General features: G+C 37.0%; 6 protein-coding genes across 16 annotated transcripts; 3 read left to right on the forward strand and 3 right to left on the reverse strand.

The window, feature by feature from the left end:
* Window positions 1-109: 109 nt before the first annotated feature.
* On the forward strand, window positions 110-5,751 carry LOC105175869 (alpha/beta-Hydrolases superfamily protein). The gene is made up of 11 exons (XM_011098493.3): window positions 110-629; window positions 1,588-1,679; window positions 1,855-1,973; window positions 2,480-2,615; window positions 2,765-2,816; window positions 3,485-3,585; window positions 3,963-4,145; window positions 4,454-4,611; window positions 4,710-4,764; window positions 4,919-4,972; window positions 5,146-5,751. Exons 1-11 carry the CDS (start codon window positions 380-382, stop codon window positions 5,566-5,568), a joined length of 1,623 nt encoding a protein of 540 aa, XP_011096795.1. The 5' UTR covers window positions 110-379; the 3' UTR covers window positions 5,569-5,751.
* Window positions 5,752-6,347: 596 nt separating this feature from the next.
* LOC105175870 (protein NARROW LEAF 1) lies at window positions 6,348-12,191 on the reverse strand. Of its 6 annotated transcripts, none has more exons than XM_011098495.3 (7): window positions 11,886-12,185; window positions 11,312-11,367; window positions 10,478-10,987; window positions 9,994-10,137; window positions 9,569-9,809; window positions 7,990-8,490; window positions 6,348-7,288 (listed from the first exon to the last, which is right to left on the reverse strand). In XM_011098495.3, the coding sequence occupies exons 3-7, from the start codon at window positions 10,973-10,975 to the stop codon at window positions 6,879-6,881; spliced, it is 1,794 nt and encodes a 597-aa protein (XP_011096797.1). In that variant the 5' UTR covers window positions 10,976-10,987; window positions 11,312-11,367; window positions 11,886-12,185; the 3' UTR covers window positions 6,348-6,878. The 6 variants fall into 6 exon arrangements, with proteins under 6 accessions (XP_011096797.1, XP_011096798.1, XP_011096796.1 ...); XM_011098496.3 differs by having other exon boundaries at window positions 11,238-11,367; XM_011098494.3 differs by having other exon boundaries at window positions 11,309-11,367; window positions 11,886-12,184.
* Window positions 12,192-14,279: 2,088 nt separating this feature from the next.
* On the forward strand, window positions 14,280-15,068 carry LOC148784954 (cytochrome C oxidase biogenesis Cmc1-like protein). The gene has a single exon (XM_088876705.1). It carries the CDS (start codon window positions 14,432-14,434, stop codon window positions 14,714-14,716), a length of 285 nt encoding a protein of 94 aa, XP_088732831.1. The 5' UTR covers window positions 14,280-14,431; the 3' UTR covers window positions 14,717-15,068.
* Window positions 15,069-15,209: 141 nt separating this feature from the next.
* Window positions 15,210-17,557, reverse strand: LOC105175872 (uncharacterized). Of its 2 annotated transcripts, none has more exons than XM_011098498.3 (6): window positions 17,248-17,557; window positions 16,600-16,824; window positions 16,336-16,512; window positions 16,028-16,252; window positions 15,827-15,955; window positions 15,210-15,586 (listed from the first exon to the last, which is right to left on the reverse strand). In XM_011098498.3, the coding sequence occupies exons 2-6, from the start codon at window positions 16,810-16,812 to the stop codon at window positions 15,353-15,355; spliced, it is 978 nt and encodes a 325-aa protein (XP_011096800.1). In that variant the 5' UTR covers window positions 16,813-16,824; window positions 17,248-17,557; the 3' UTR covers window positions 15,210-15,352. The 2 variants fall into 2 exon arrangements, with proteins under 2 accessions (XP_011096800.1, XP_011096799.1); XM_011098497.3 differs by having other exon boundaries at window positions 17,256-17,552.
* Window positions 17,558-19,307: 1,750 nt separating this feature from the next.
* On the reverse strand, window positions 19,308-22,647 carry LOC105175874 (Pentatricopeptide repeat (PPR-like) superfamily protein). 5 transcript variants are annotated; one of them, XM_020698222.2, is made up of 4 exons: window positions 20,453-22,647; window positions 19,983-20,194; window positions 19,785-19,864; window positions 19,308-19,544 (listed from the first exon to the last, which is right to left on the reverse strand). In XM_020698222.2, the coding sequence occupies exons 1-2, from the start codon at window positions 22,554-22,556 to the stop codon at window positions 20,169-20,171; spliced, it is 2,130 nt and encodes a 709-aa protein (XP_020553881.1). In that variant the 5' UTR covers window positions 22,557-22,647; the 3' UTR covers window positions 19,308-19,544; window positions 19,785-19,864; window positions 19,983-20,168. The 5 variants fall into 5 exon arrangements, with proteins under 5 accessions (XP_020553881.1, XP_020553880.1, XP_020553879.1 ...); XM_020698221.2 differs by having other exon boundaries at window positions 19,785-19,872; XM_020698220.2 differs by having other exon boundaries at window positions 19,308-19,864.
* Window positions 22,648-24,554: 1,907 nt separating this feature from the next.
* Window positions 24,555-25,933, forward strand: EXL7 (EXORDIUM like 7). The gene has a single exon (XM_011098504.3). It carries the CDS (start codon window positions 24,756-24,758, stop codon window positions 25,761-25,763), a length of 1,008 nt encoding a protein of 335 aa, XP_011096806.1. The 5' UTR covers window positions 24,555-24,755; the 3' UTR covers window positions 25,764-25,933.

The raw sequence follows: 25,933 nt of genomic DNA on the forward strand, positions 1-25,933 counted from the left end.
CAGGTTTAGCATTTCCATACTTATCAAGCGTTTTTAATGTGTCGTGCTCCTGCATCTGAAATTTTCACTCAATATATTCAACACTCCACGGAAGGGTGAAAAGGTAATTGCCTCAACAACCCACAACCAATTTTCAATATTATCTTTCTTGTTTCTACCATTCCTCTCCTCATCATCATCTTCACGGCTTCCTCTGCCACTCAACTTCATCGTCACCACCAACCCCCAAGATTTCCCTCAAAAATCGAAAAAGCAAAATTTCTTATCCTCTCCACAATCCTTTCTCTACGTAGCCAACTGCAGGAGTTACTCAAACGGACTAGGGTTAGTTTCTTTCCCTTTGGAGGCTGAGAAATATATGAAATTGTTTTGATTGGAGATGGCGGTGTTGTTGGACGACATAGTGAAGTCTGTCGAGCATCTGTTGAAGTTGATCAGCAAGAACAGCAAGGAACAGTCCTACGTCGACCCCACGCTCGACCCAGTTCTCCTCGTGCCTGGCATCGCCGGTTCTATTCTCAATGCAGTCGATAACAAGACAGGTAAAAAGGAGCGGGTCTGGGTGCGGATTCTTGCGGCCGATCACGAGTTTCGGGACAAGCTATGGTCTCGCTTCGATCCTGCCACTGGTCAATATTCTGCAATTTCTCCAGTTTCTTGAATTTACAGATGAATTTCTTTAGCTTTATTTTCATTTATTGGGTAATACTTTTTAATTTCTTGAATTCTTAGTCGTCTATTCTTCATCTGTCCCTGTTGTTCTCTGGGATAATTGTGAATTCTTGGATTCTTGATATGGTTCTCATAGAAAAAACAAAGAAACCCAAAAAAAAAAACAAAGTGACAATCAGACTCAAAAGGATTGTCCTCGTGTTGTTTCTGAGAACAGGCCTAGTTTGGTTCTTAGATTCCAGTGAGGAAAAGGTAAAATATAACCAAATTCAAGACTCCAGCATAGCACAAGTATCTGAAAGTTTAATTGGATATATGAAATTATTCTTGATATCGAGATTTGTCAAAAGGTTAAGACACGGGGTATTGCACATACTCCCTGGGCGTGATAAATTGTCTTTGGTTTCAGTTGTTTTATGCGTTCTTATAGATTGCAAAATTGTTGACTGTGCATAAAGTTGCAAAATTCAGGACAGAATGCGAGGACTTAACATTGTATAGACTTGGTTATATGGCATTTGTCAAAAAGTAAGCATGTCGTCTGTGGACGCCATGCTTCTTGGACCTGTTAACTGATATACATTAAGTAGATATCGATTTGGAAAAATATTTTTTGCAGACATAAGAAGGTAGTCAGTAGTGCAGTCTTCAATTTCTGGAGAAAATATGCTGAAATGCATAATTAAGATGTAATATATTTTAAGAATAATTCTCACGACCTCAATCTCAAAGGTGTGATATTAGCCACCATCTCTTCAGTTGTTATTTTCTATTCAGCAACTCCTTGCATGCCATGCAATATCTCATGTATGTGTGGTAAATCTACAGATGTGTAGGAGACGTGCGTCCCTTAATTTTCTTATTGTTTCTGTTGCTATGTACATTTTCTGGAGTGCTAAAACATGCTTGTAACAGGTAGATCTGTGACCCTAGATACTGATACACATATTGAGGTTCCCCAAGACCGATATGGCTTGTACGCTATCGACATGTTGGATCCTGACATGGTGAGTATTTCACTTAATTCTGTTTATGTTGTAGGTTGTCTGCCATATATACGGCTTGCGTTTGTTAATGTTCCTCTATCGATCGGTCATTTAGGTCATTCATGATTGCTTTCTTCACAGGTTCTGTTGTATTTTCACTGTTGACCTCAAATCCTCTTCCTGTCTGCATTTGCAGGTGATTGGTAGTGATTGTGTATATTATTTTCATGACATGATAGTTGAATTTCTCAAATGGGGCTACCAAGAGGGAACAACACTCTTTGGATTTGGATATGATTTCCGCCAAAGCAATCGGTAAATGCCGAACGTTGACCATATTAGTTGACTCTCCAGATCGTTTTCATGCTAAAATATAGTTTTGTACAAATATCACCATTTTGAGGTGACGTATTGCATTCATTTATCGTTGTTGAGAATCTTAGAACCTATGTTTTAGCCATGGTCTCCCTGTAATATAAATACATAGAGCCTGAAGTTTGTGGGAAGTTAATGTTTATGATATCCTATTTCTGGATAGTAAATCTACAAAGATTGCCCATGCTCATTTACCTACTTTAACAGCCTTGCTGACCTGGGATTGGAAATCCTAGAATCCAAATTACAGTGGTTGAATATTGGATCTAAATGGTTGATTTTGATGATAGATTTATCCAAAATTAATCTTAGATGGTCCTGCCGTTACTGCTTTTTAAGATTTTGCCAGCTATTTACAGCTATTTTGAGCTGCCTGGAATGTTTTCTTTTTAAGATTCCATCTCAACTCTTATGATTTTCTTATATATAATGTATATATTTTCCAGGTATCAGGGAACACTGGAGCGCCTGGCGTCAAAGCTTGAAGCTGTGTACACTGCATCTGGTGGAAGAAAAATAACCATAATAAGTCATTCTATGGGTGGTCTTCTGGTTAAATGTTTTATGAGTCTGCATACTGATGTAATATTCTCATTCTTCTTGAACTTCCCATTCTATTTTTGTTTTCCAGCTTTTGTCACTGGTTTACGTCTTTGATGCACTATTATCTCATTGTGTGTCTCTTTTGTCTCACAATTTGGGTAACTAATAGTGATGGTATTATTTTGTAGATCTTTGAGAAGTATGTGAAGAATTGGATCGCAATAGCTGCACCTTTTCGAGGTTTGTGGCTCTTTAAACTATTGCTTTGTAATATGCAAAGGGGAACCCTACACTTGTATTCTTGTAATGAGATTAGAAGTGTTCGACAATCTGTTATCGATGTCTAGTTAAGAAAGAGAACCATCATAAAAACACAGAGCTTTGTTTATGAGGTCAAGTAATATCGTTGTTTCCATCTATCTTTTGATCTTTGTTGTTGGGAACACTGAATTTCCAGCATCTCATGTTTTTAGTGGCAGAAGCTGATGCCAGCCATTGATTGCTGATTGTTTCAGTTGTTGTGTAAAGGTCCTACACTCATATTGTCATTGTTTAGTTTAAGGATAATTCTGGAACTGCATTTATGATTCTTAAGCTGGTTTTCCGGAGTAAAAGTATTTCCTGGTACAAAAATTTGGACTTTGAATAATACTTGTTGGTTTTGTTCATATAAGCCGTGATCACAGTGCAAATATATTTATTCATGTGATTCCATTTTAAGGTATGGTCCTCTGTAGCGCATGTAAGTTCCACTACTTGTGTCTCATTCAATTTTTCATCCAGTTTTCTCCTTGTGCTGTATTAAACTGAAGCAAGTATATATACTCCCTATATTTTAACATTTTTTGAATATTTGACCTCACTATTAAAGATTAATAATATAAACGCTTGTTGTCGAATTTCAACAGGTGCACCTGGATATATAACCTCCACACTTTTGAATGGTGCATCATTTGTCGAAGGGTGGGAACAGAATTTTTTTATTTCAAAGTGGAGTATGCACCAACTGGTATGGAGTCAATTACCTTGTTTTCAACTTCTGTTGTTGCTTTCCACCTCTTCAATCTCCTCCTACTATAATTGTTCCATGTCCATCCATAGTCTTTCTGTTCGTTGAATTTTGACCTTTGCGTTCTTACTTTACTGATAAATGTGTATTAGCAAAGCTCTTGTTTGGTCTTTGAAAATTGATGCATGGGACTCGGTATTATTTTTCTGTTAAAATTCCACGACTCGGTTCTTTCTTGGTTTGGGTTGGATTTTATTATGTAACTTCACTTACTTGGTCTCTGTATTAATCTGAAAGAGACAGATCCTATTGCTATAGTATTCTTTCATTATATTATCTGTTCTCTGAAAATAATTGCTAATGTCTTATCTGATCAGCTGATTGAATGCCCTTCAATATACGAACTGATGGCCTGTTTAGATTTTAAATGGGAACACATTCCACGTCTTGAAATCTGGAGACAGAAATGTGATGGTGACGGAAATTCCAGGATAATGCTTGAGTCTTACCCTCCGGCAGAATCTATACCTATCTTTATGGAAGCTCTTTCAGTCAATAAGGTGAGCTAGAACTCTGCTATTTTTAGGAGTAAAATGAAACAAATTAAACCTGGATTTATAATAATAGATACTTTTTGATGATCTGCAAAGTTGAATGTCTTGAAATGCAGCTGTCTTATACTGTCGTTGTAGTTTTACCCATAGATGATTTATGTCACACAATGAATATTCGCAAATAATTTAAAGGAGCTTTGAAGGAGTTTCTGGACATGTAATATATTAATTATCAAACTGGAACTTGTGCGAATTTTTCTAGTATGCTCAATGATATTAGACCAATTTACATCGTTTGTTTCGCTTTTGTGCAGGTCACTTATGATGGTGCAGATATTTCATTACCATTCAATACAGAGATTTTAAAATGGGCTAATGCGACACGCAAGTTGATGAGCTGTGCTGAGGTCCCCGGTCAAATTAAATTCTACAATATTTATGGCACAAATTATAAGACGCCTCACAGTGTTTGGTAAGGAAAATCCTTTCAATTCTGGAACAAAATTCTACACATCTCAAACACATAGGAACTTGGGTTGTAATCCTATTTTATGAGTTACTATGTTGCAGTTATGGAAGCCAGGATGCCCCTGTATCCGAGTTGCAACAATTACCTACTCTTGTGGTAAATTCTTTTTTAGATCTTTCTATACTACTTGTCTTTCTTTTCATTTCCTTTATTTGATTATGCATTTTCATATTGTTTGATGTGATACACTCCATATAGACGTATAAATTTTTAAGCGTTGCTCAAATATTGTTTTTGCTAACTTTTGAAGGGGAATTACATATATGTGGATGGTGATGGAACTGTTCCAGTGGAATCTTCAAAAGTAAGCTGTTTCAACTTTTTGCATCTAAAACCAAATTTGGACTTGTTTTAGTAGCTGGAAATGGGTCACAGAAGTACTTGTGGCCATTAGCTCATGAAATATAACAAAACAGCAGAGGAACATAAGTGAACTTAGGTGTTATTCTGATCATGGCATTGCTTATTGTTCTGTAGGCAGATGGGCTTCGTGCAGAAGCAAGAGTTGGAGTCCCTGGTGACCACCGGGGAATCCTTTGTGATCGTCATGTGTTCAGAATTCTCAAGCATTGGCTGAAGGCTGATCATGATCCTTTCTACAATCCCCTAAATGACTATGTAATTCTACCTACTGCCTTTGACATTGAAACCATCAGAACAAAAGGGTTGGAAGTTACTTCTCTCAAAGAGGAATGGGAAATTGTTGGGGAAGACCAAGATCAAGACCACGGAGAAGATATGGTAGAGAGAAAGCCTTTGGTGGGTTCAATTTCTGTTTCTCGTGTGGGAGGTGATAAATATTTGCAGGAAGAGGCTCATGCAACTGTTATAGTTGAACCTCAAAATGAAGGCAAGAAGCGCGTTGAGCTTAATGCTGTCTCTATCTCAGCAAGTGCATAAAAATCCTTGCATGAATGGCGGATGGGCCATACCATTTCATGCATGTCTGGACAGTTGTTCGTGTACATAAAAGCTTCTATTGGAGTTCCTTGCATCTTATTACTATAACATGGTATGTAAATGTTACTGACCTGAAATCTGTTACCCGACATGCTATAAATATAATTATTGACTTGTATCAAATGTGAATATTTTGAGTTAACTTTTATTGTATGTTGTTAATGTGTTTCTACAATGATTATATTAGGATCAATAAAATCAAGGGTTAATTCATTGATTGCCCTTGGGGTATGTTTATATTTATCCACCTCTCATGAGGTACTACCAAAATTAGTGTAGTCCATAGTTATGACTGGAAAATGACTCCATGAACTTGTAAGGAAATCTATTTTGCTCTTTCATACGGAAACCCACCCTTTGAGGGGTGACATTGTAATAAAGAAAAATTTTGAGTGAAGTAATCATTCATGTGGCATTATTTAGAGGAAAGTTGTGTTTTATTCATTTGTATTCCTGATATCTTTTGTAAATGAGTGAAATTCGTTTCTTTTCTGAAAGAGGTTGGGGGGAGTAAGTAATTTTGCTAAATATGAAGTCAATGATGTAATTGACCCAAGAATCTAAGAAACAGAATCATGTTAATTATTACAAAAGGGGTGAAGCCCCTATCTTTACTAATCTTCAATCTATTATTTCATAAGTAGTCTTGCTTGAAAGAAATGATGGTTGATACCATTACGTCTACCAAACCTATTACTTTCAATGGAGATATTGTAATATAGTTAAAAATATCTAAAATTTCAAATTCAGTCAAAACTGGATACATTGACAAAGCAAATACATAAGCGACGAGTTCCTTATTTATTATCATATGAGACACCAATTTTGGTACTAAAACACAATGCAAAATTTCTTGGATTATTGCTTTTATCATATACACAATTTGAGCTGCTGCTGGTCCATGACTATGAGAGCTGTTGCAGGGGTTGGTAGTCGAAAACTATGACCAACATAACCATTACACTCTATGTTTTGTACCCAACTCCCGCTCATACCCTTGTAATTCACTCACTCACTCATATTATCTATAGTCGTAACCTTCACAAAAAATAGGGTGGTCCAAAGAATAATAATAAAAGAGTTGCAATGGAACCCTTAGTTCCACCTGCCAACCAACCGATTACTATTTGATACACCCCCAGAGCTGTTTTTGAGCGCAGAAGGGGGCTTGCTTATGGGAAAAGCTTGAGATGAACCGGCACTCTAAACTTGGAGTTGCCTCAGCACCATCTTCAATGTGAAACCTGCTATCATGAGAGCGTATCTGATTGCTTTCTTCTCTTTGGTTTTGGTTCACCTAACTGCAAAGAAACACATACTTCGCCTTCAGATTCACTTCTTAGCAACGAGAGGTTTTCCAGGCCCGTCTTCTCCCCTTGTTGGCTATCATTTAAAAGAGATTTACATGAATAGCTTGGGATAAACTGATGTTCTACACTGGGAACCATCTCAGAGCCGCCTTCAATGTGAAACTCATCAAGCCTGGATTCTGGGACTGAGTGTTGATGCGAATCATCATCAGCAAAAACTTGCAGGATGCTTAAAGCAGGTGGTTCAAAGTTTTCTTCACATTTATGTGTTGTATTGATCAGTTCGAGCGGGGAGCATTCTCCAACTGTGGAGTCAACTCCTGATGCATTTCTCTGTTCATGCAGTGCAACTATTGGGCAATAGCAGACAGAGAGAGAGACACACACACAATCAAGAGAAGAAATTTTACGGCAATCTAAGACATGATAGAATAAAAATAAAACAGACCACAAGTCCAATAACTAAAATTGTTCATTCTATCTCAGGTGACTAGTGTCCCATGCCCTATTTTGGAATTTTTGTAGAATTATAAGAATAAGAATATCTAGAGCACAACCTTTTGAAATCCTTTTACCTTGCTTCCCTAAATTGGTTGCAATCAACCAACACCAGTTTGCTTCTTCATTCTGATAAAGCTATTCAAACACCTTAGAGCCCTATCAACATTTAACAAATTCTCAGGCACAATAGAACCTTCATGGGCCACCAAAACTTCACATAGCATACTAAACAAGAGCTTAGTTGATGTGAAAGTTAATCTCATACTCATTTATGGATCTTCTTTCCATCATTTAAAGTGCACCCCACAGTCCCCCTGAGCATAACTTCCTATGACACGTGAATAAATGTTAACACATACAACTAATTCGGAATTCTACAGTTGTTTTATTAGTGATGCTAACAATTATCAGATTAAGCACCAAGGTTGCTACTTGACAATTTAAGCGTGCAGAAACCATATTGCATCACCCTGGAAAATAAATATTGAATAAAAAGTGGGTCATAAAATATGATTCTAGCCAGGAGGCAATTGTGTTTAGAAATACGAACCGTGAAGCCCTTCAGGGGATGCGATGAGATCAAGTTCTAGGAGATCAAGAAGACGCCCTAAATCGACTCCACTGGTCCAATTTTCAGGGGGTTGGCCAACTTTCAATTTCAACCGACCTCGATTAGCTGTCCCACCCCAAATAATTCCAACAGGCCGGGGTTTCTCACCATTTTGATTCGTCAGGAGGATAAGGCTTCCGCTGTCACCTTCAAGGTCAAATGTTTGTTGATTTTCTCCAACAACAAGAAAATCAGTTAGGAAACACATCCCTTTTTCATCATTGTACTCCAGAGAATAGGCCATTATGGTCCCAGTTGTCAAGCCCGAGCTCCTTCCAACTTTGACAACTTGCCTTCCAACAAGACTACCAATAGGAGACTGCAAGTCTATTGCATTTACATCTCCAATTTCACCAACACCTTTCACTAATGTTGTCACATTGGCCATGTTAAAATCTTCGGCAAATGGAATGAAGGCGCCATCAGCTCGAACAAACGTCTCTGCATGACCAGGATATTGTAATAAGCGTGTATAAGTGTCAGGACACGATAATAATCACTACCATCATCATGAAATTGGGACACCTTTTCTCAAACATGGAAATAGCCCCAGTTAACTGCATATCAAATGGGAAGTACATTGAAACTTAAGCGGCATGACCAAGCATACTTGGGAAAGTTTACATAGAGGAATTACTTTACAGAAAATTCATTTCCCTTGGCTATGACAATCTGACTCTTCTAAATGCATCAGCCCTGATTGGCATGCATTGGATACTGAGCAAGTCTAGAAAAGTTAATGTTTCTCTTTGTACATTAAAAGTATGTTTACATATTTCATCTGTTCGGGCACTGCTTTAATCAAGTTTTGATATGCTAATTGACATAAAACAGTTTACCATGCAGATAGCAAAATATTAGAATACTCCAATAGTGGCACTTCACTCCTTGTTTTCTTATTCTTTATAAAATCTCACAGAGGAAAGCTGAAGATATTTTCGGCTTGAGCTACTTCAGAGATAGAAACTGTATCATGAAAACAGTCCGTGAATTATCATCTTACTTGGCATTATATTTGCTATTCATAGCACATCAGATAGGCACGTGTACAATCACATTACAATTTTGGAGATGAAAAAAAAAAAAAAAACCTTGTTTTTTGCCTTGATCGCCATTCCTGAAATTTTAGTCTGATTGACTTGGCATTTAGACTCTTTCCTGTATTGATACTCCTATCCAACCTCAGTGACACAGCTGCTTTTAGTAGCATAGTTTTCTCTGACAACTGCTCAAGATCTGATCGGGGTGTGTAATCATGAGCAATCTTAGAGCATTAGAAGGTTTCCTTTAACTTAACAATAAGTATGTCATGTAGTTCAGAGCCAAATCAATAGAACATGATTGTGGCATTGCCAACTTTCCTGCTTTTATCTCTTCAGTTGTAACTATTTCTTGATTCTGGAAAGAGCTATAGCATATATAAACTATACATGTTACAAAAATCAGAACTGCTTCCTTAACTGGGTGTTGAATCATAGATGATTAAAAAATGACAATTTACAACTTGGAATTATGTTACCTGGGTTAGTTCCAGCAAAAATGCCATACCAAAGATCATCAGTTATGAATGAAGTAGCCCTTTCCACTGCACCTAAGTACACCCCAGGCCCAAGACTCGGTGGCAACGGATGAAACATCTTCTGACTTGGATAGTCAAGATCAACTGCCACATGCCGATTAGTGAGGAAACCAACCTGCCTATTTCCTGTCCTGCTTTTGACAATGGCACCCAAGGTTCCATAAGTTTCTTGGCTTGCGACCTAATAATGCAGGGGGTCAGACTATTGAATAATTGAAGGACTATGAGGACAAAGACCTGGAATTGTATACAGGACCCGATCAAAGATTTTACACATCCTGGGCATGGCTTTGTTATATCATATGGACTATACTTCCTAACTACAAATTGGAATTCAACAACATATGATTGAGTCTTATCATCACCTGGGAACCTGATCCAATGCATGGATCACTTCCACCAAAACCATCTACAAGTTCTGTATAGAGTTGTTCTTTCGGTGTAGCTGCAGGCGCTCCGTAATAAGAGAATTCAACAACATCAACATCACACCAAACACCTCCAGGTCCCTACAAAACCAATTGTAAAGAGGATCTAAATAATGGGGGTTTTTAGAAGACAGGCATACAACTTCCAAAATCTTTTCGGGGTCTTAAATAATTCAAATTTTCTAACAAATACCATCTTTTACATAAACTTGTTTTTGGTTAAAATAATGTAGGAAAACTTACAAAGTTGGTGCTCAATCCAGTGTTTGGAATCTTAGACTAGATTATCGTTTTAGTAAGTAACAAGAAGGCATTGCAGGAGTGAAACCAAGTTCTGGAACTTTTCTCACACCAAGCAGCTCAATATAAGTTAAAATCAGAACATAACAAAATAAAGACATGAGCACCAAAACTGTAAAACCTCAAGAGCAGCAGGTAGACACTGTGCAGTGCTGAGCCACCGACTGTGAACTTTTCTAGCAACAAAGACAAGTATAGCTGGTATATCAGTCAACATGCCCCTCCTGATTCGAAAACCAATTGCAGTTCCAAGACTAAAGCGTCGCAAAAATTTGCTATGAAATGCTCTGATAGTCATCAGTTCTAGCAAGGTAGTGGCCTGCAACCCTGTTGGGCGCCGACCAAGAGTTTCAGGTAAAACTCCTTTCTGAAGATTCCCAAAGTAATTAGCCCTATCTTCTGCACCATCAGTTATCCGGCAAGCAGGCCATGAAAAATAAGCAGCATTGCTCTCGGAGAGCTGACCACCTGATGCAAAGGCTTGTAATGGCGGTGGGCTTGATTCAGGCAGATTATGATTATTGCAGTAGTTCCTTTCCATATCCAGTGCCGATTCCTCTGATGGAGAGGAACCAGAGTTATGAGTTCTTGAATCCATTTTAGCCATATAAATGTTCATGTATCAGCTTCCCTACAAGTAATAGATTGAAGTCATCTACCTTGCCTTTGGTATATTTCTCAGTAATATAGCATGCAGCAAACCAAATAAGTTGGATTAAAACAATTGCTTTTGTCAGATATGAACGTAGAAGGCTTTTAAACATTTTCTCCGATGAAAACTATACCATCATACTATTAGAAAATAGGGATATAGATAACAAGTTTCATTGACAAGATGATCAAGGGAATTTGACAGACAAGGTAGTAACTAATTCTAATACCAGATCTTGGATGCTAATCCAATTCATAGAAAGCACCTAAGAATAGTAATCCAGTTAGATGAAGTCCGTACCACCTTCATATGAAAAAACTCCATGATATTGTTTATTTCAAGCAATCAAACAGGATCCCCTGAAAATAAATGTCCAACCATCAGCATCAATAGCAAAAAAAGAAGTCGGTATGCATTAACAGAGAGCCATTCTATTTTTTGGTTTTTTCTTTTATCAAGGGAGAGCCATTCAAAGATCAGTGTTTGCAATTTCACAAATGTACAACTGGCAATTATAGTCAATGTGTTAGAAGTTGTAATTATTGCCACTTTAATCACCCTTCAATTTAAGTAAACTGTCAGGAAAGAAGCAAGGTCAACTTTTCTATAGAATATGCAAAAACAAACAGAAAATGAATTAATACAACACAAGAGCGAGAAGCAAAGAAGAACAGGTAAACAAAGTGGATAAGTTTTAGACCCAGGAAGCTATATCCAGCTAATGAGGATTAGGCTATTTGAGGCAACAACCTAAGACTCTCGAAACAACAATCCAAAACTGAAACTGCAAAGCCACACACCTCAGTACAATTCAATGGATAATAAAACTGAAATAAAAAAAAGATTGAATCTTTACGTAAATTCAATAAAAGTTAACCTGTTAACAGAACAGAAAGCCGTGATAGCCTAAAACAGATACCCTCCTCCAGAACCAGATTATCTTGCAGGGGTCAATCAATTTATTAAGAATGAATCCCAACAAGATAGTTGGTGTTGCCAGTCTGCAGAAAAATGATAAAAGGAAAGCTGAGAGTATGAGTGTGTGAGTGAGAATGCAGTTTTGTGTGTGAAAGAGAAATGGGTTAAAGGTGAAAAACTATATTTGGAAAGGGGGACTGTTTTTAGAAAGGAAATACTAAGAATACTGTATTCCATATACAAGTAATAAGTGGTGAGTAACTAGTAATAGTAACATCTGGTACTGGCAGTGTTGTAAAAGAAGAGGTTGTTTATTATTATTATTATTTATTAGTGGTCCATTTAAGAAACCTTATTTTTGTTTGTCCCTTTTGCCCCTTTTTGATGTCCTTATCATTCATATAGTCTTCTTTTTCGCCACTCATCATTTGAGTGATGAAATGACGGAACACGTTTCATGAATATTGAAGAGCAGAGAAGTTGAGAAAGCATGAGAAGATTTTAATGGTGGAAAAGAAGAGGGTGAGGCTAAAAAGATATGATTTTTCTTTGGATTCCATTGAAAATTATAGTAGGATTTGTGGGGATTAGGGGCCCATACATATTTGCTCCCCAAAAGTTGCACATTTATTCATCAAAAAATAATTCACTTCCCACTTATCATAAGTTGTGGTGATATATGGTATTGGTATTGGTACTGGTATTGGAATTGGTATGGTATGTGCTGCTTTTATATTCCCTTTTCTTGCACTTTTCACTGATAATGTTAGTATGATTACGGTATCTTTGCCCACCCAACTACTGGATCCTTCAACTATTTATACTTGACTTGGTTATAATACTATTTTGAGTCCTTAGCTGAAACTGTAAAAAGGGAATATGTCTTTTTGCCTTTCTCCACCACTAATTAATGCTGCTTCTTCAGGTAAGGGGTAAAAGACTAAAAGTAAAACTCTCAGGGACAGGGACAGGGACAGGGACAGGGTCAGTTCATATCATCACATATGGAAATGGTAGCAAGAAAACTTAGCGCAGTTATCCAAAACTAGTTATGATTTCTAAGAAAATGAGTTGGGTTGGGCTGTAGTGTAGATGGTGGTTTATCTATAGTTGCAGGGTGCAGTGCAGGAGCTTATCCTTGACCAAAACCCTCCATTCATTTGATGATGCGCCAAACCCATTATTATTATTATTTCTATCTCCAAAGTACCTAAGACGCCAACACAACCCCCCCTGCTCAAAAGGGACCCCTACAAACACAACTTTTTCTGAGTCTGAGTGGTGGTGAATTTTGGTGGTGGAAGGAAGGGGGGAGGGGGGTATGGGGACAGGGTAGGGCTGCTGTCATTATCTTTTCATTATCTTCTCCACTTTTGTCACTTACATGTTACATCATCTTCTTTACTCATTTTGTCAATTATCAAATCATCATCGCTGTGGACTTCTGTTCCACTCCTCCCTCCCTCCAATCCCACTTTTATTTTTTCTTTAATAATAATTCCATTTAAATTTGAATAGTTAATTATAATTAATCGAAACAAAATAATTATCATTCCCCTAAACTTGCATCTTATTACTCCAACTACACTCAAAAAATTATTCTTAACGTGAAAAGAGAAAGAAAACAATTAATACATATATATATATGTATAGGAATAATAATGGAGAAGAATAGTATTATTATTTTGTGGGGGGGATTATAAAGAGGGTGGGGCTGAGGACAATCTCCGGGTAGAAGGAAAGCACTAGAAACAATATGAAACAAGCGTGCCTTTTTACCATTGGCAAAATATCTTTTCAATCAAAACATTGCATTGCGCCTTTCTCTAAGCACCACCTCTTATCAATTATTACCCTTTCTGAATATCTTTCCAGTTTTTCTTTCTTCCTTTTTTTTTTTTTTTATGTTTTAACTAAAATTCATCGAGAAAAATATAAAAAATAATATATAAAGATAATTTAGCGTGCATTGCTCAAACAAAAATAGTTATAATAAAAACAACATAATCAAGTATATATCATCAAAATTTTTCTCCACAAATTTTCAATGAAATAGGAGGTATATAATAAGAAATGTGTATTCAAGAGAGAATCTTGTAAATACATGTTCCTAAGAAGATGTGTGATTTTATTTTATTTTTGGTGGGGAGAAGGGATTGGAGATGGAGCCTTAGAGAAAGATAATGTAATATTAGGCCCACACCACAAACTGTTGAAATATTGGGCCATTAGGCCCACCACTGTTGGATTCATATGTATAATATTGACATAAACCGACAATTCTTTCACCCAACTCTTTTTTGGCAAAATTGATTTGAAGGGTAATTTTGGTATGTGATTTCATTTCCTCTTTATGAATTTTTATTATTATACGCCAAAAGCGGCCGACTTTAGATGGTTTTTAAGTAAAACTGTGTTATTATCATTATTCCAATTTGCAACACAATTTCACAATTTCTTTTTACTAATTTGGAATACCACTCAACCGCTGGGCCCCCCACAATTATGTCTGTTACCGCGCCTACCGTCAACCTCCACGGCTGCGACCGCCTTTATCGTGCACTCACCCACTGCCACCGCCAGATCCCCGCAGGCCCATCGCGGGATGCGGCTTGCCGCCATCTCAACCGCTCTTTCGCCGAGTGCCTTGTGGCAGTGGCCTGTCCCGAGGAGTCCGACGCCGTCCGCACCCTCTGCTCCAGCGGCGGCACCGCCCTTAAGCGACGCCAGTGCCAGCAAGCGCAGCTCTCTCTCTCCGCCTGCCTATCCAGTCATCAAATGGACCTCTAGCATTCCACTGGTTTTGTTGCCTGCGTCGATCAAGAGCGATGCGGTTCTCCTCCCTCTAGGCTTTCAACTACTGATTTTTTTGTATTCACGCATACGTGTAATCGAGTGCTTCAAGATTGTACCTTGTGAGAAACTATTCAGTTTTATCGGTTTATCAGTCGCAGTCTCGATTCATTTTCTAACAATATTAGAAAATCTTGAACCACCACCAAGCAAGGAACAAGGATCGCAGCTTAGGAGTTAGGAGCAATATGGGAAAGTATGGTAGTGAACGAAAATTGTTGCCAATTTCTGTTATTGTTGTTTGCGTGGTGTTCATCGACTCTTCTTCATTGGCACTTTGAAGTCTGAAGCCCACTCCTCTGCTTTCTCTTTCTTTTTTCTGTTCTGAGAATGTTACTCAAAATTCATATTTTTAGTTCAACTAATTAGTTTGTGTCCGTATCTGAAGAACATGTCTTGATATTCATGCTAAGCGCAATAGACAAGGAAATAACTGAATAACTTGACAACTTATTTCTTAAGAAAGGAAAAACATACAAACAACATAGGATCCCATAAGCATTCTTGCACAGGCAAACACATACCAAGATTTAAGTGCATCAACGAGAATTCACACACATAGTTTACAACACCCTACTTAGAGAACCTGTCTCTGTCATGTGGAGTAGTATAATCGATATTTGGACCATGAGGAATGATTCCAAATGGATTGATGGAAGGATGGCTTCTATAGTAATGTTTCTTAATGTGGTCCATGTTGACTGTGCTGCTAACTCCAGGGATTTGGAATATGTCTTTGGTGTAATTGAACATATTTGGATACTCCCGTAGTAATTTCTTGTTGCATTTGAAGTAAACCGCATAGACCTGTATCAACAGAACATCATGTTTCAGCAAAAGTTCAATTTGGAATTAAGGTGCCCTGTGACGTCAAATACATCCCATGTAAAAGATGCTACCCTCCTTGTTTTCTAGAGTTTCTTTAGCAGAGTCGAGTTACATCCGCATTATTCACTCAACCTAAACTACTAAACAAATTAAGTGTACAAGATAAAGCAAAGAAATCCTTGTCCACAAGATAGTTTTTCTTGAAATAGAATGTCATACCTCATCGAATCTTATGAGGGTCACAAAAAGGCGTATATCCGCTTCAGTAAGTGTCTCCCCACACAAATATCGCTGCTTGCTGAGTATCTCCTCACATTTGTCTAAAGCTTCATATAATTTCATAACAGCCTGTAAACGAGGAATTAATCAAATATTTTTAAATGTAGGAAAAAAGATGGACATGCTTAAAGAGTAATTTACCTCATTGTAAGGTTCCTGTTTCTTAGCAAATCCGCATTTATAGACACCGTTATTAATCCCATCATATATCCAATCATTTGCTTCGTTGATTTGGGGTTGCAGGTGAGGAGGAGAAAGGTCCACTGCAGCATTTTCAGCAATATCATTGAATTCTGTGTTCAACATGCGGATTATTTCTGCACTCTCATTGTTTACAATGGTTTTGAGTTTTTTATCCCAAAGAACCTACAAGGAAGTAAATATATGTCAAGAATCAAGTCATCTTAAATAATACAAAGATTTAGTGGAAGAGATGCACACACACACACCGGAACTGTGTATTTTCCTGAGTAATTTGTACTTGCAAGCTCATACAATTCTCTTATACTTTTTGCTCCATTTAAAGGGTCTGGTGCAGCACCTGGTTCCTCCATATCAGAATCCGGAAAAACCCATCCCATGTGCTCATCAGTATCCTTTGTCCTTCCCCATATTGGCTTCACTGACTGATAGATGAACAAGGCAGGCCCCAAGTGAAATTAATCGGATTTCATATAGGGATAGATATTTTATTATTTACATTGTGCACTTACAGTGAAACTGATTGCTTTGTCAAGACCTTTAATCTTGAGGTAAGCAAGGCACCTGGATGCCCAAGGACAGGCATATGATACATACAAATGATACCTCCCGGCTTCAGCAGGGAAAGGAGAATTGGGATCCCTTGAGATGGAATTACGAAAAGTGGAAGCAGTCCTCACGAAAGCGCCAGTTGCGGACATTTCATCCAGAGCAGAACGAGCCATTTGAATAACGTGCTGAGAATTTCATTACACTCAAATATTAGCAAGCAACACTTGCATCCGCCCTTCCACAACTCCGAATTCTGTAGCTAAGTAATAACATAACATGTAATCTTGCGATAGACAGGACTTATGAATGTACTAAAACAAAACCCCATCACTAATTATGGTGTCTTACACCATAGCTACTACCACACCACAAAATCCAAAAGAATTGTTGCAAACAATAAACGCATGTTCTGATAGTAATAGGCGCAGCAATCAAATCAAGATCGCTTACTTCAATCTTGAACCAATTACAGATAGTCAAACAAATTAAGATCAGTAGTCAATTGATATAATAAAACGCCATGTAGATGAACACTGGTTATCAACAAGTTACAATATACAAACAATAAAAGAGGGGAACCATATAACGTGATTAGATAGAACGCTCACACCCGCACCTTGAACGAAAGAGAGCTGCTGAAAATGAGAGGGTTTTTTTTCTTGTGTGTTTCTGGGTCTTGATCCCAAATGCAGTAGTATATATGTTTGGAGTTTCAAAATTAAGGAAATTTGAGGATCTCATCAATATCCACTCCCAACTTTTCACGCTGCCTGTGTGTTTAGTTTAATTAATTTGAACCGCCAACTGTCTGTAGAACAAAATACCAATTGAGATTAGAGTATTGACCCGTTGGAAACATTAATTTACCAACAATATCATAAAGCACTAAACCCTAAAATGAATCTTTTGAAATTAAAAATAGCAATAGCCCGGAAGAAGAGTCAAAAGATGATGGCATGGGATGAATAATTGATAGTGGGTCTGACGTTTGTGTGATTGTTTGGCATTTAACTAAAAAAATATAAGCACTTATAGCATCCATGACATATGCAGATACGTCTCATTCAACATCGTTAAGTGGGTCTAATGCTGAACCCTTCTTTGTTTAACATTCTTTAATATTTCACTTTCCCCCTCTCTCTTTCTTTCCATATTGGAAGAAGAAAAAGATTGATTTTTCTTTTCTGGAAATTCTAATTCGAACTTGAATCAATCATGTAATAAATATAATACATTTATTGTATAATTGATATATAATTTAGAAAAAATAATCAATTACGTAATAAATATGATATACTTGTTCTGTAATTGATTTAGTTCAATCAAATTTAATTCCAATAAAAAAAAATTATTTTTCAAGTATAATTGAGACTGGGGAGGGGATAAGGGAGGAGTTTAATTATAACTACCTTACTAAAAAAAACGAGTAACTACAATGTAGCCTGTAAATTTGGTTTTGCTTCTTCATCTATACACAAAGTATAGCGTCCATCAATAGTTAAATACATGTGATATTTTGTGCATTGACTGCCTAAATGCTACATACTCATTAATTTAAGGTAAAATTCCATTTTTACCTGCTTTATTTTCTTGAAATAAGTAAAAAGTTGTTCTGTATTTTAAAAATAGACAAAAAAAATAAATATGTAATTTCAAAATTCTGCATAAAACCTTCTTTCGTTCAAAATTAATTGAAGGCGACTTTCTATTTTGGTGATTTCACATTATTCTTAATTGAAATTGATGATAATACTCCTCTTTGCTTTTAAATCATCCTCTTTATTTCTTTTAATTTGAGGGTGTTTTTGGCACTTCCATCTTTCTTAAAAGAGTAAATAATTTTGTTCTTTAATACATTTATTTAAATATCTTAAATACCAAAAAAGTATATGAGTTTTTTAAAAATCTATAATTTAGATTGAATATTTAATTAAAATACAATATTAATATAGTAAAATTTGTTTCTCAAATTTAAATATCTATATGAGTATAAATATTAATCAATTATAATATTTAGTAACTTGTGATACACTCTACGTATGTTCATAATTTTTTAATATTATTTTAAATAGAATATTCAATATTTATTAGAGTATATACAACATAGTAAGTTATATTAAATTTATAAAAAAAAAATAACTATCATTTAAGTTAAATCAATAAAAATGAAGTAACTTAAATACCTAAAAAAGGCATACCAGAAAAAGAGACACCAAAATAGTCTTCTCCAACTTGTGGCACAATTTATGTGCGCACAAATTCTATAATACTATTTAAATTAAAATACTACAAATAGGAAGATGAGCATAAAGCACTACTGCCAAGTTTAACATGGTAACTCGGAGTCCATTTTATTTGATGATCTCTCTCTCTCTCTCTCTCTCTCTCTCTCTTCGACTACAATATAGAGTATATTCATTTGCTTCTTCTCAACATAAGCCGGGGCCAATGTGGTGTATGAGAAAAAGCCTCCCTAGTCCCTGCATTAAGAATTCAAGCAAACCCCTCTCCAAAGAACAAAGCTTCTATTAGTCCTCAACAGAATGCCATTGTTTCCAGCATCTGTCTACCAAACTGTTTGTGACCTTCACTAGTGACTACCATGTATATTCATCATCCATTCCCATAAATCAAAGATAATTTACTACCTCAAATGTAGCAGTCAATATTTGTAGAGAACCAAAATGACTTATAATATTCAAGGATACTCAAGGATGAAAGAGATGGATCATCTCAAAAATACAACTACCGTAGAAGAAGCATTTAATGTTCTTTGAGCCTCATCTTCTCTGAAACTTGGCATTTTTCATCATATTGCCACACAGATTATTTACACAAGATAACATGCCAATTTCACAGCTAGAGGTTCTGCATAGCATCTACTCGTCCATTTAGGGGCACAATCCTACCAGAGACATGATGGAAACTCAGTATGAGATTGTTACAGTCAGCAATGATGTTGGTGGAGTAACTCTAATGACAGCTTCAGAATGATACAACATCATCATATTTGTTGAACAGTAGTACCATTTCTAAGTGTCTGAAATGACTTAAATTATTTCCACGAAGGTCTGTTATCATCTCTTCTAGTGTTTTAATCATGAAAGAACGCAAACTATATGTGCTTGATCATAAATGCACTCACTACAAAACAAGATCAGGAGCCAGTGGTTAGCATATTTCTGCTGTTGAAGGCATTTATCTCCTTTGAATCTCATGGTATGGCTGCAAAGCTTACAACAAACATGAGATGATATTAGTTGCTAAAGAAGGCATTTACTGAACCATATGTGGATCTAACAACCAGGAGAAGAAATAAACATGAGAAGGGGATTACACTGACCTATATGTTTGCAGCTTAAAGGATTCTAATCTCTGTGGAACACTTATAATCAATGCGAAGAAACCAATTCCACCATCAAAGGGAAGGAGCAGGCATTTTTAAGTTAGCAACCTGTGGAAGCTGCCAGCATTTGGCATGACACCAGACCTCCTTGCTCTCTGCATTTGCTTGTGACTCACATCCACGTTATGTGACAGAGACACCTGAGAGAACTTCAGTAATTTATTGACTTATTACCATAATCTAGGAGTAAGAGTTAAACAGGCAACTGAAAATATGAAAACTTATAAACAGACCAAAATCTTTGCCGTCAAAGGGAAGTAATAAGCTGTTTGTTTGGAACTTAGAGACAGTGGACATAGAGTATCATAGATAGCTGATAAAGAAAAAACTCATGCTTATGCCAATGGGTTTTAAAAATCCATAATGCCAACAAAAATGAAAAACAAGCAAAGATGATGGAAGCCAACCTTTTTGTGTTGTTATCCTCTCAGACATATCAGAAACAAGTGCATAGTTATTACTGTCATAACAAGCAGTCATAAATGCCGCAAGTGTTACACGATCCACAGTATGATTTACATCTAGCAATTTATCAAAAAACTGGGCTGCCAAGTCTACTTTCTGTTCGCTACAAAGCTTTCTGACCAGTGTACTAATGGTACGAACCCATAGCTTCTTGTCTAATCTGTTTAAAAGGGCCATCGCTGTGCAAGATTCATCCTTCTTGCAAAACTCATACGCTATTGTCATCCGAGTTACTTCACATGGGGAAATACCTTTGTCAATCATTTCTTCAAAAAGCGCTCTAGCCTCATCCAACATGGATACCCTGCAAAGGCCACTTATTACAGCTCCATAAGTAAAACTATCAGGAGCACAGCCATCACCACGCATCTTACAGAAAACTTTTATTGCCATGTCAATGTTACTATCCCGGCAGTACCCAGAAATCATAGACGTATAAGTCTGTGTAGTTGGTGTAAGACCCATATTAGTGGCATCATAGAAAATCCTTTCACATTCTGTCATTTTCCTTTGCCTTGAAAGTGATGAGATCAAAGTTGTGTATGTATGCATATCGGGGCCAATTCCATTTTTTATCATCTTATTAACAAGTGCCATAGCTTGTTTAATATCCTCCTGCTTGCAGCTCTCTGATATAAGAATGGTATATGTAACTTTATCAGCACACAGTCCATCTCTGAAGCTTCTTTTCAGCAACCTATAAGCCTCCTTGATCCTTCCCTTCTTACACAGACCATCAATTACAGCATTATAGGTACAAATATTAGGAGTTAAACCATCTTTGGTCATCGTGTCCATCAATTCATACGCTCTGTTAAAATCCCCAACCTTAGCATGACCATCAATAAGGGTGGTGTAGGTATTCAAGTTAGGAACTATTCCTTGTTCCTGCATTTTTACTAGTAACATCTCTGCTCGGTTCAACTTCTCCTCCTTGCAGTATCCAGAGATCATGGCTGTATAAGTGTGTACATTGGGCTTGTAATTATCACTCCTAACAAGTTTCAAGAAAAGCCTAAATGCTTTTTCTGTCCAACCTTTCTTACAAAGACCATCAATCAATGTTGTATGGGTATATACATTTGGCTTCAATCCACTCCCAACCATCTCCTCTAACAGTTCAAAAGCTTGCTTAATGCTTCCCCTGTTGCTCAACCCGTTAATTAAACAAGTAAAATTAATTACATTTGGTTCCAACCCCATTTCAACCATCTTGTTAAAGATCCATAACACTCTATTCACACAGCCATTTTCACAGAACACTTTGATTATCAAGCTACAAGTAACTTTGTCCACGATAAAGCCTCTACTCAGCATTGCACTCAACCATCTATCAGCATCTGAAACTCTCCCAAGTCTACAATACAATACAACCATCGACTTGAAACTATAGGGGTCTGGAATCACCCCTCTCTCCCACATTTCATCAAACACACTCTCAGCCATCTCAACACAACCCATCTCATTCACCACACTCAGCATACAATTCAGAGTGTGGGCGCTCAAAACCAAACCTTGGCTCTGCATCTCAAAAACCATGTCGACGGCCTCCTTCAACATCCCAACCTCAGCAAAATTCCTCAACATACAACTCAAAACTTCATGGGTTCGCTCAAAATTTCCATTTTTAATAAAGCAAGTGGCCGAAACAATGTACAACCTCATAAAATGTCTAAATTTGGGAAACCGAATTGCCCAATAGAAGAAACTCAATGCCACCATTGAACCTGCCTCATCGGCCAATGCAGCCACAACCGTAATGGCCTGGTCTGGGGTCAAGAAATCATAATCTATAGGCAAGTTCAGCACAGGAAGTCTTGAATTGAAATGAGAGGGTCGTCTTTGTTGATCATAGTATGATTCACATACCCAAAAGCAGACTCTTCTGATGACTGTGGATGATAAGTCTGTTGGAGTGTGATCAATGGCGGGCATGTAGCAAAAGGGTCTGACTGTATAGAGAGAGATGAGGCCATTGAGAAATATTTTGGGTGCTATAGTTTGGCGATGGATTCTCGTGAGTTGAAGTAACACAAGGGAGACCATGAAAATGGTGCAACAAGCTTGTACCTTGTGAAGGAATTTGGAAACCTGATCTGACGCAGAGAAGACTTGTTTGTTGTAATGGTGCTCTTACAGCTATACGGGATTGATATTAACGGGTCGAGTGACGGCCCAAATGACTTGGAGCGTTGAGTTGTTTTGCTTTCAGCAGGCCCAACTTCTGCAGGCCATAATCATCATGCGATATATCACAAGATTAATACTGAGATTGTCTCATTCTACCCACCTTTAAAGTTGTTGATTCAGTACTATTTTATTACAAATATATATATATATACATATATATATTACATCAAAAAAATTAATTATCAACGCTTACTCAAAAGCCAAAAAATAATTTTAACTATTCTAATTTTTTTAGAAAAAATAAAATTCAAAATCATCAACTCTGTAGACCTTTAATACAAATGAAAAATAGCAATGCGATTGGGCCATTACTATTGAAAAGAAAAAATCTTAAGTCGAACCAAACTAATAACACATAACAAGGTGATGGAATCTCTTTTTTTACACTCATGGAATCAGCATTCACATGCAGCGGCGTCTTCTTCTGATGGTTAAGTAATTGAATTCCTTAAACTAATATTTGAGAAAGATTTTGTATAGATCCTCTTGGCTCCCACCCAACCACCACATTCCAGTTTTCACAACTTGATTAAGATCAAATTTTACAAAAATGATGCATAATTAGTCCGTGGAATTTGATCAAGAATTGGTAAAGCAGGTTTTTTAGAGAGAATGATAGTATGATAAATCAGAGACGCAAAATGCGGTGGAAGTTGGAAAAAGCGTGTGCTTTGAGCTCTTTACCTTTTGAAATAATAATTCAATTGGCATTGGCATTGGCATGTTGATGTCGTCAACCAATTAATTACCTGTTCACTTTTTTCATTTGAGGAGGGCGGCAAATGGTCAAGCATTTACAGAAAGGAAAAATCGTTTTTTTTTTTTTTCACGGAAAAGGGACAATTGTGAAAAGGTCACATGCGCTTTTGCTTAACCATCATTTGAATAAACTGTTTTGACACTTTGTTCTTGAGTGTCTTGACTCCCCCACTTTCCTATCTCTATTACTATCTTCCTTGGACATATCACTTCAGTTTTAGACAAATGTTTTGGTTAAAAGTGCGAGTTTGATTGGACAACCCAACCCCCTCCAGGAATAAAGTAATTTAACTTTGAAGATAGCCACACTGTTGTTGATTGCATAGTATACAGTTATATATACATATATATTTACCTCCTAAGTTTCTTGATTCATAATAACAATAATAATATATTTTTTAATTCTTGTCCATCTCCTTAATTCTTGTCCTATAATGAAACAATATCTTAATAGTTAATGTCAAATAAAGACAATTATATTGGTAGTTAGTGTCAATTTTATTTCTTCCATATCACTTTTTCTTTTTTGGGTTTGGTTACTATTTTATAGGCAGAGTTGAACAAACAAGTTATTGATTCTCTACTTATTCTAACTGCTCCAATTTATAATTCTTCTTAGACAGATGTACAGTGATGATAGATGGAAAATTTTGAGTGCTAGTTTATGCTTTCTAACTTGTTTGTCTAGCAATTATTCCAGCCTTGTTAAATACTTTTTCCTGTTTTCCAACATAAAGTATTCGACAAAAAACGTTGCATCTCTACGTTGATTACTTGCAATTTTTAAATCACATTTGAATTAGGAGGAGGCACAAATTACATCATTTGATTATGTACTAAAATCAACATTTTTGGGATCAAATACGTAACTCAACATTGTTTATTGAGAGTTATTTCATATAAATCTATTTCAAATAAAAACTCAATATATGCCTTTACCAGAAGCAGAGAATATTAGTTGGTGGATGAAAAATGATTAAGTTTTAGTTAGACTGAGACTGAGACCTAATTATAACAGTGTAAGTTGGAATAAACAAAAAAGTGTAACATGTACTGTACATTGCAATCAATTAAAAGTAGGTGATCCAGATGATGCAAATGAATTATATATGCTAAACATGCCGTCCTCTCTCCACCACAACCAATGCAAGAATCCTATATACTACTATCCATCACTCTCCCCTTAACTTCCGCATTCTCTCTCTCTCTCTCTATATATACACACACCACAAAGTTCTTCCAACAGTTGCAGCAAACTTTCAGAAAAATAAGCCTACAGCCTCAACAGTCGCAACAATGCAGAATCTGCATCTCCAAACCCTTTTATTTTATGTCTCTTTCTTGCAATTCCTGGTATCCTCATGGAGCCAGAATCAGCAGTATTATTACAATCAACAAAAGAACTATGAAGGCTCTTCAGACCTTATAGACCTCAAATACCACATGGGACCTGTCCTTGCATCCCCTATAAACCTCTATATAATATGGTATGGCCAATGGAACCCCTCACATCAGTCCACCATAAGAGACTTCATCCACTCCTTCTCTTCTCCAGCACCTCACCCTTCAGTTGCTGACTGGTGGCGCACCGTTATGCTCTACACTGATCAAACAGGTTCAAATATAACCAACGACATCATGCTCTCCGGTGAATTTTTCGACTACAAATACTCCCAAGGCAGGTACCTCACTAGACTATCGATGCAATACATCATCAAGAATGCAGTCACAGCTTCATACACAAGACCGTTGCCTCTCAATTATCACAGTGGACTGTATCTGGTGCTGACATCTTCTGATGTGCAAGTGCAAGAATTTTGCAGGGCAGTTTGTGGGTTCCATTACTTTACCTTCCCCTCTATCGTCGGGGTGACAATGCCTTATGCCTGGGTGGGGTATAGTGGGAGGCAGTGCCCGGGGATGTGTGCTTACCCATTTGCATGGCCTAAGTACTCTGGCATGAAGCCGCCACCAGGGACAAATGACATAATGGGTGCACCAAATGGGGATGCTGGAATTGATGGGATGATAAGTGTGATTGCACATGAGATGGCAGAAGTATCTAGCAACCCTTTGATTAATGCGTGGTACGCTGGGGATGATCCAACAGCGCCTAATGAGATAGCTGATTTATGTTTAGGTGTTTATGGAAGTGGCGGTGGTGGAGGTTATATGGGAGTTGTGTACAAAGACTCGAGGGGAAACGGGTTCAATTTGAATGGGGTGAGGGGGAGGAAATTCCTTGTGCAATGGGTGTGGAACCCTGTGAGGAGAAGATGCTTTGGGCCTAATGCATTGGATTAGAGGAAAGAATTCAGCAACATTTTTACTATCATGTCTCATGTATATCTATCAGCTTGTGTACCCTTAATTTGTGTGTTCAATTGGCGCAGGTAACATATCTCTTGTATATGGATCGTGGGTCAACTTTATCGAATATTTCAATGTTAATGCTAGTTTAGTACTTGGTAATA

The sequence above is a fragment of the Sesamum indicum genome, linkage group LG12, assembly GCF_026168435.1.
Source record: "Sesamum indicum cultivar Baizhima isolate 11 linkage group LG12, ASM2616843v1, whole genome shotgun sequence".
Taxonomy (NCBI): Eukaryota; Viridiplantae; Streptophyta; class Magnoliopsida; order Lamiales; family Pedaliaceae; genus Sesamum; species Sesamum indicum.

Coding starts and splice junctions, on each gene's coding strand:
- LOC105175870 (XM_020698444.2), bottom strand. CDS start 10,975: ATGAACATTTATATGGCTAAAATGGATTCAAGAACTCATAACTCTGGT. Junction 9,810..9,993: donor GCATTGGATCAGGTTCCCAG/GTGATGATAAGA, acceptor CTGCATTATTAG/GTCGCAAGCCAAGAAACTTA. Junction 7,289..7,989: donor ATCCCCTGAAGGGCTTCACG/GTTCGTATTTCT, acceptor ATTGCCCAATAG/TTGCACTGCATGAACAGAGA.
- LOC105175874 (XM_020698222.2), bottom strand. CDS start 22,556: ATGGTCTCCCTTGTGTTACTTCAACTCACGAGAATCCATCGCCAAACT. Junction 20,195..20,452: donor GAGGATAACAACACAAAAAG/GTTGGCTTCCAT, acceptor AAATTACTGAAG/TTCTCTCAGGTGTCTCTGTC.
- EXL7 (XM_011098504.3), top strand. CDS start 24,756: ATGCAGAATCTGCATCTCCAAACCCTTTTATTTTATGTCTCTTTCTTG.
- LOC148784954 (XM_088876705.1), top strand. CDS start 14,432: ATGTCTGTTACCGCGCCTACCGTCAACCTCCACGGCTGCGACCGCCTT.
- LOC105175872 (XM_011098498.3), bottom strand. CDS start 16,812: ATGGCTCGTTCTGCTCTGGATGAAATGTCCGCAACTGGCGCTTTCGTG. Junction 16,513..16,599: donor ACAAAGCAATCAGTTTCACT/GTAAGTGCACAA, acceptor TTCATCTATCAG/TCAGTGAAGCCAATATGGGG. Junction 15,956..16,027: donor AACAGGAACCTTACAATGAG/GTAAATTACTCT, acceptor CCTCGTTTACAG/GCTGTTATGAAATTATATGA.
- LOC105175869 (XM_011098493.3), top strand. CDS start 380: ATGGCGGTGTTGTTGGACGACATAGTGAAGTCTGTCGAGCATCTGTTG. Junction 1,680..1,854: donor ACATGTTGGATCCTGACATG/GTGAGTATTTCA, acceptor CTGCATTTGCAG/GTGATTGGTAGTGATTGTGT. Junction 4,765..4,918: donor AACAATTACCTACTCTTGTG/GTAAATTCTTTT, acceptor TAACTTTTGAAG/GGGAATTACATATATGTGGA.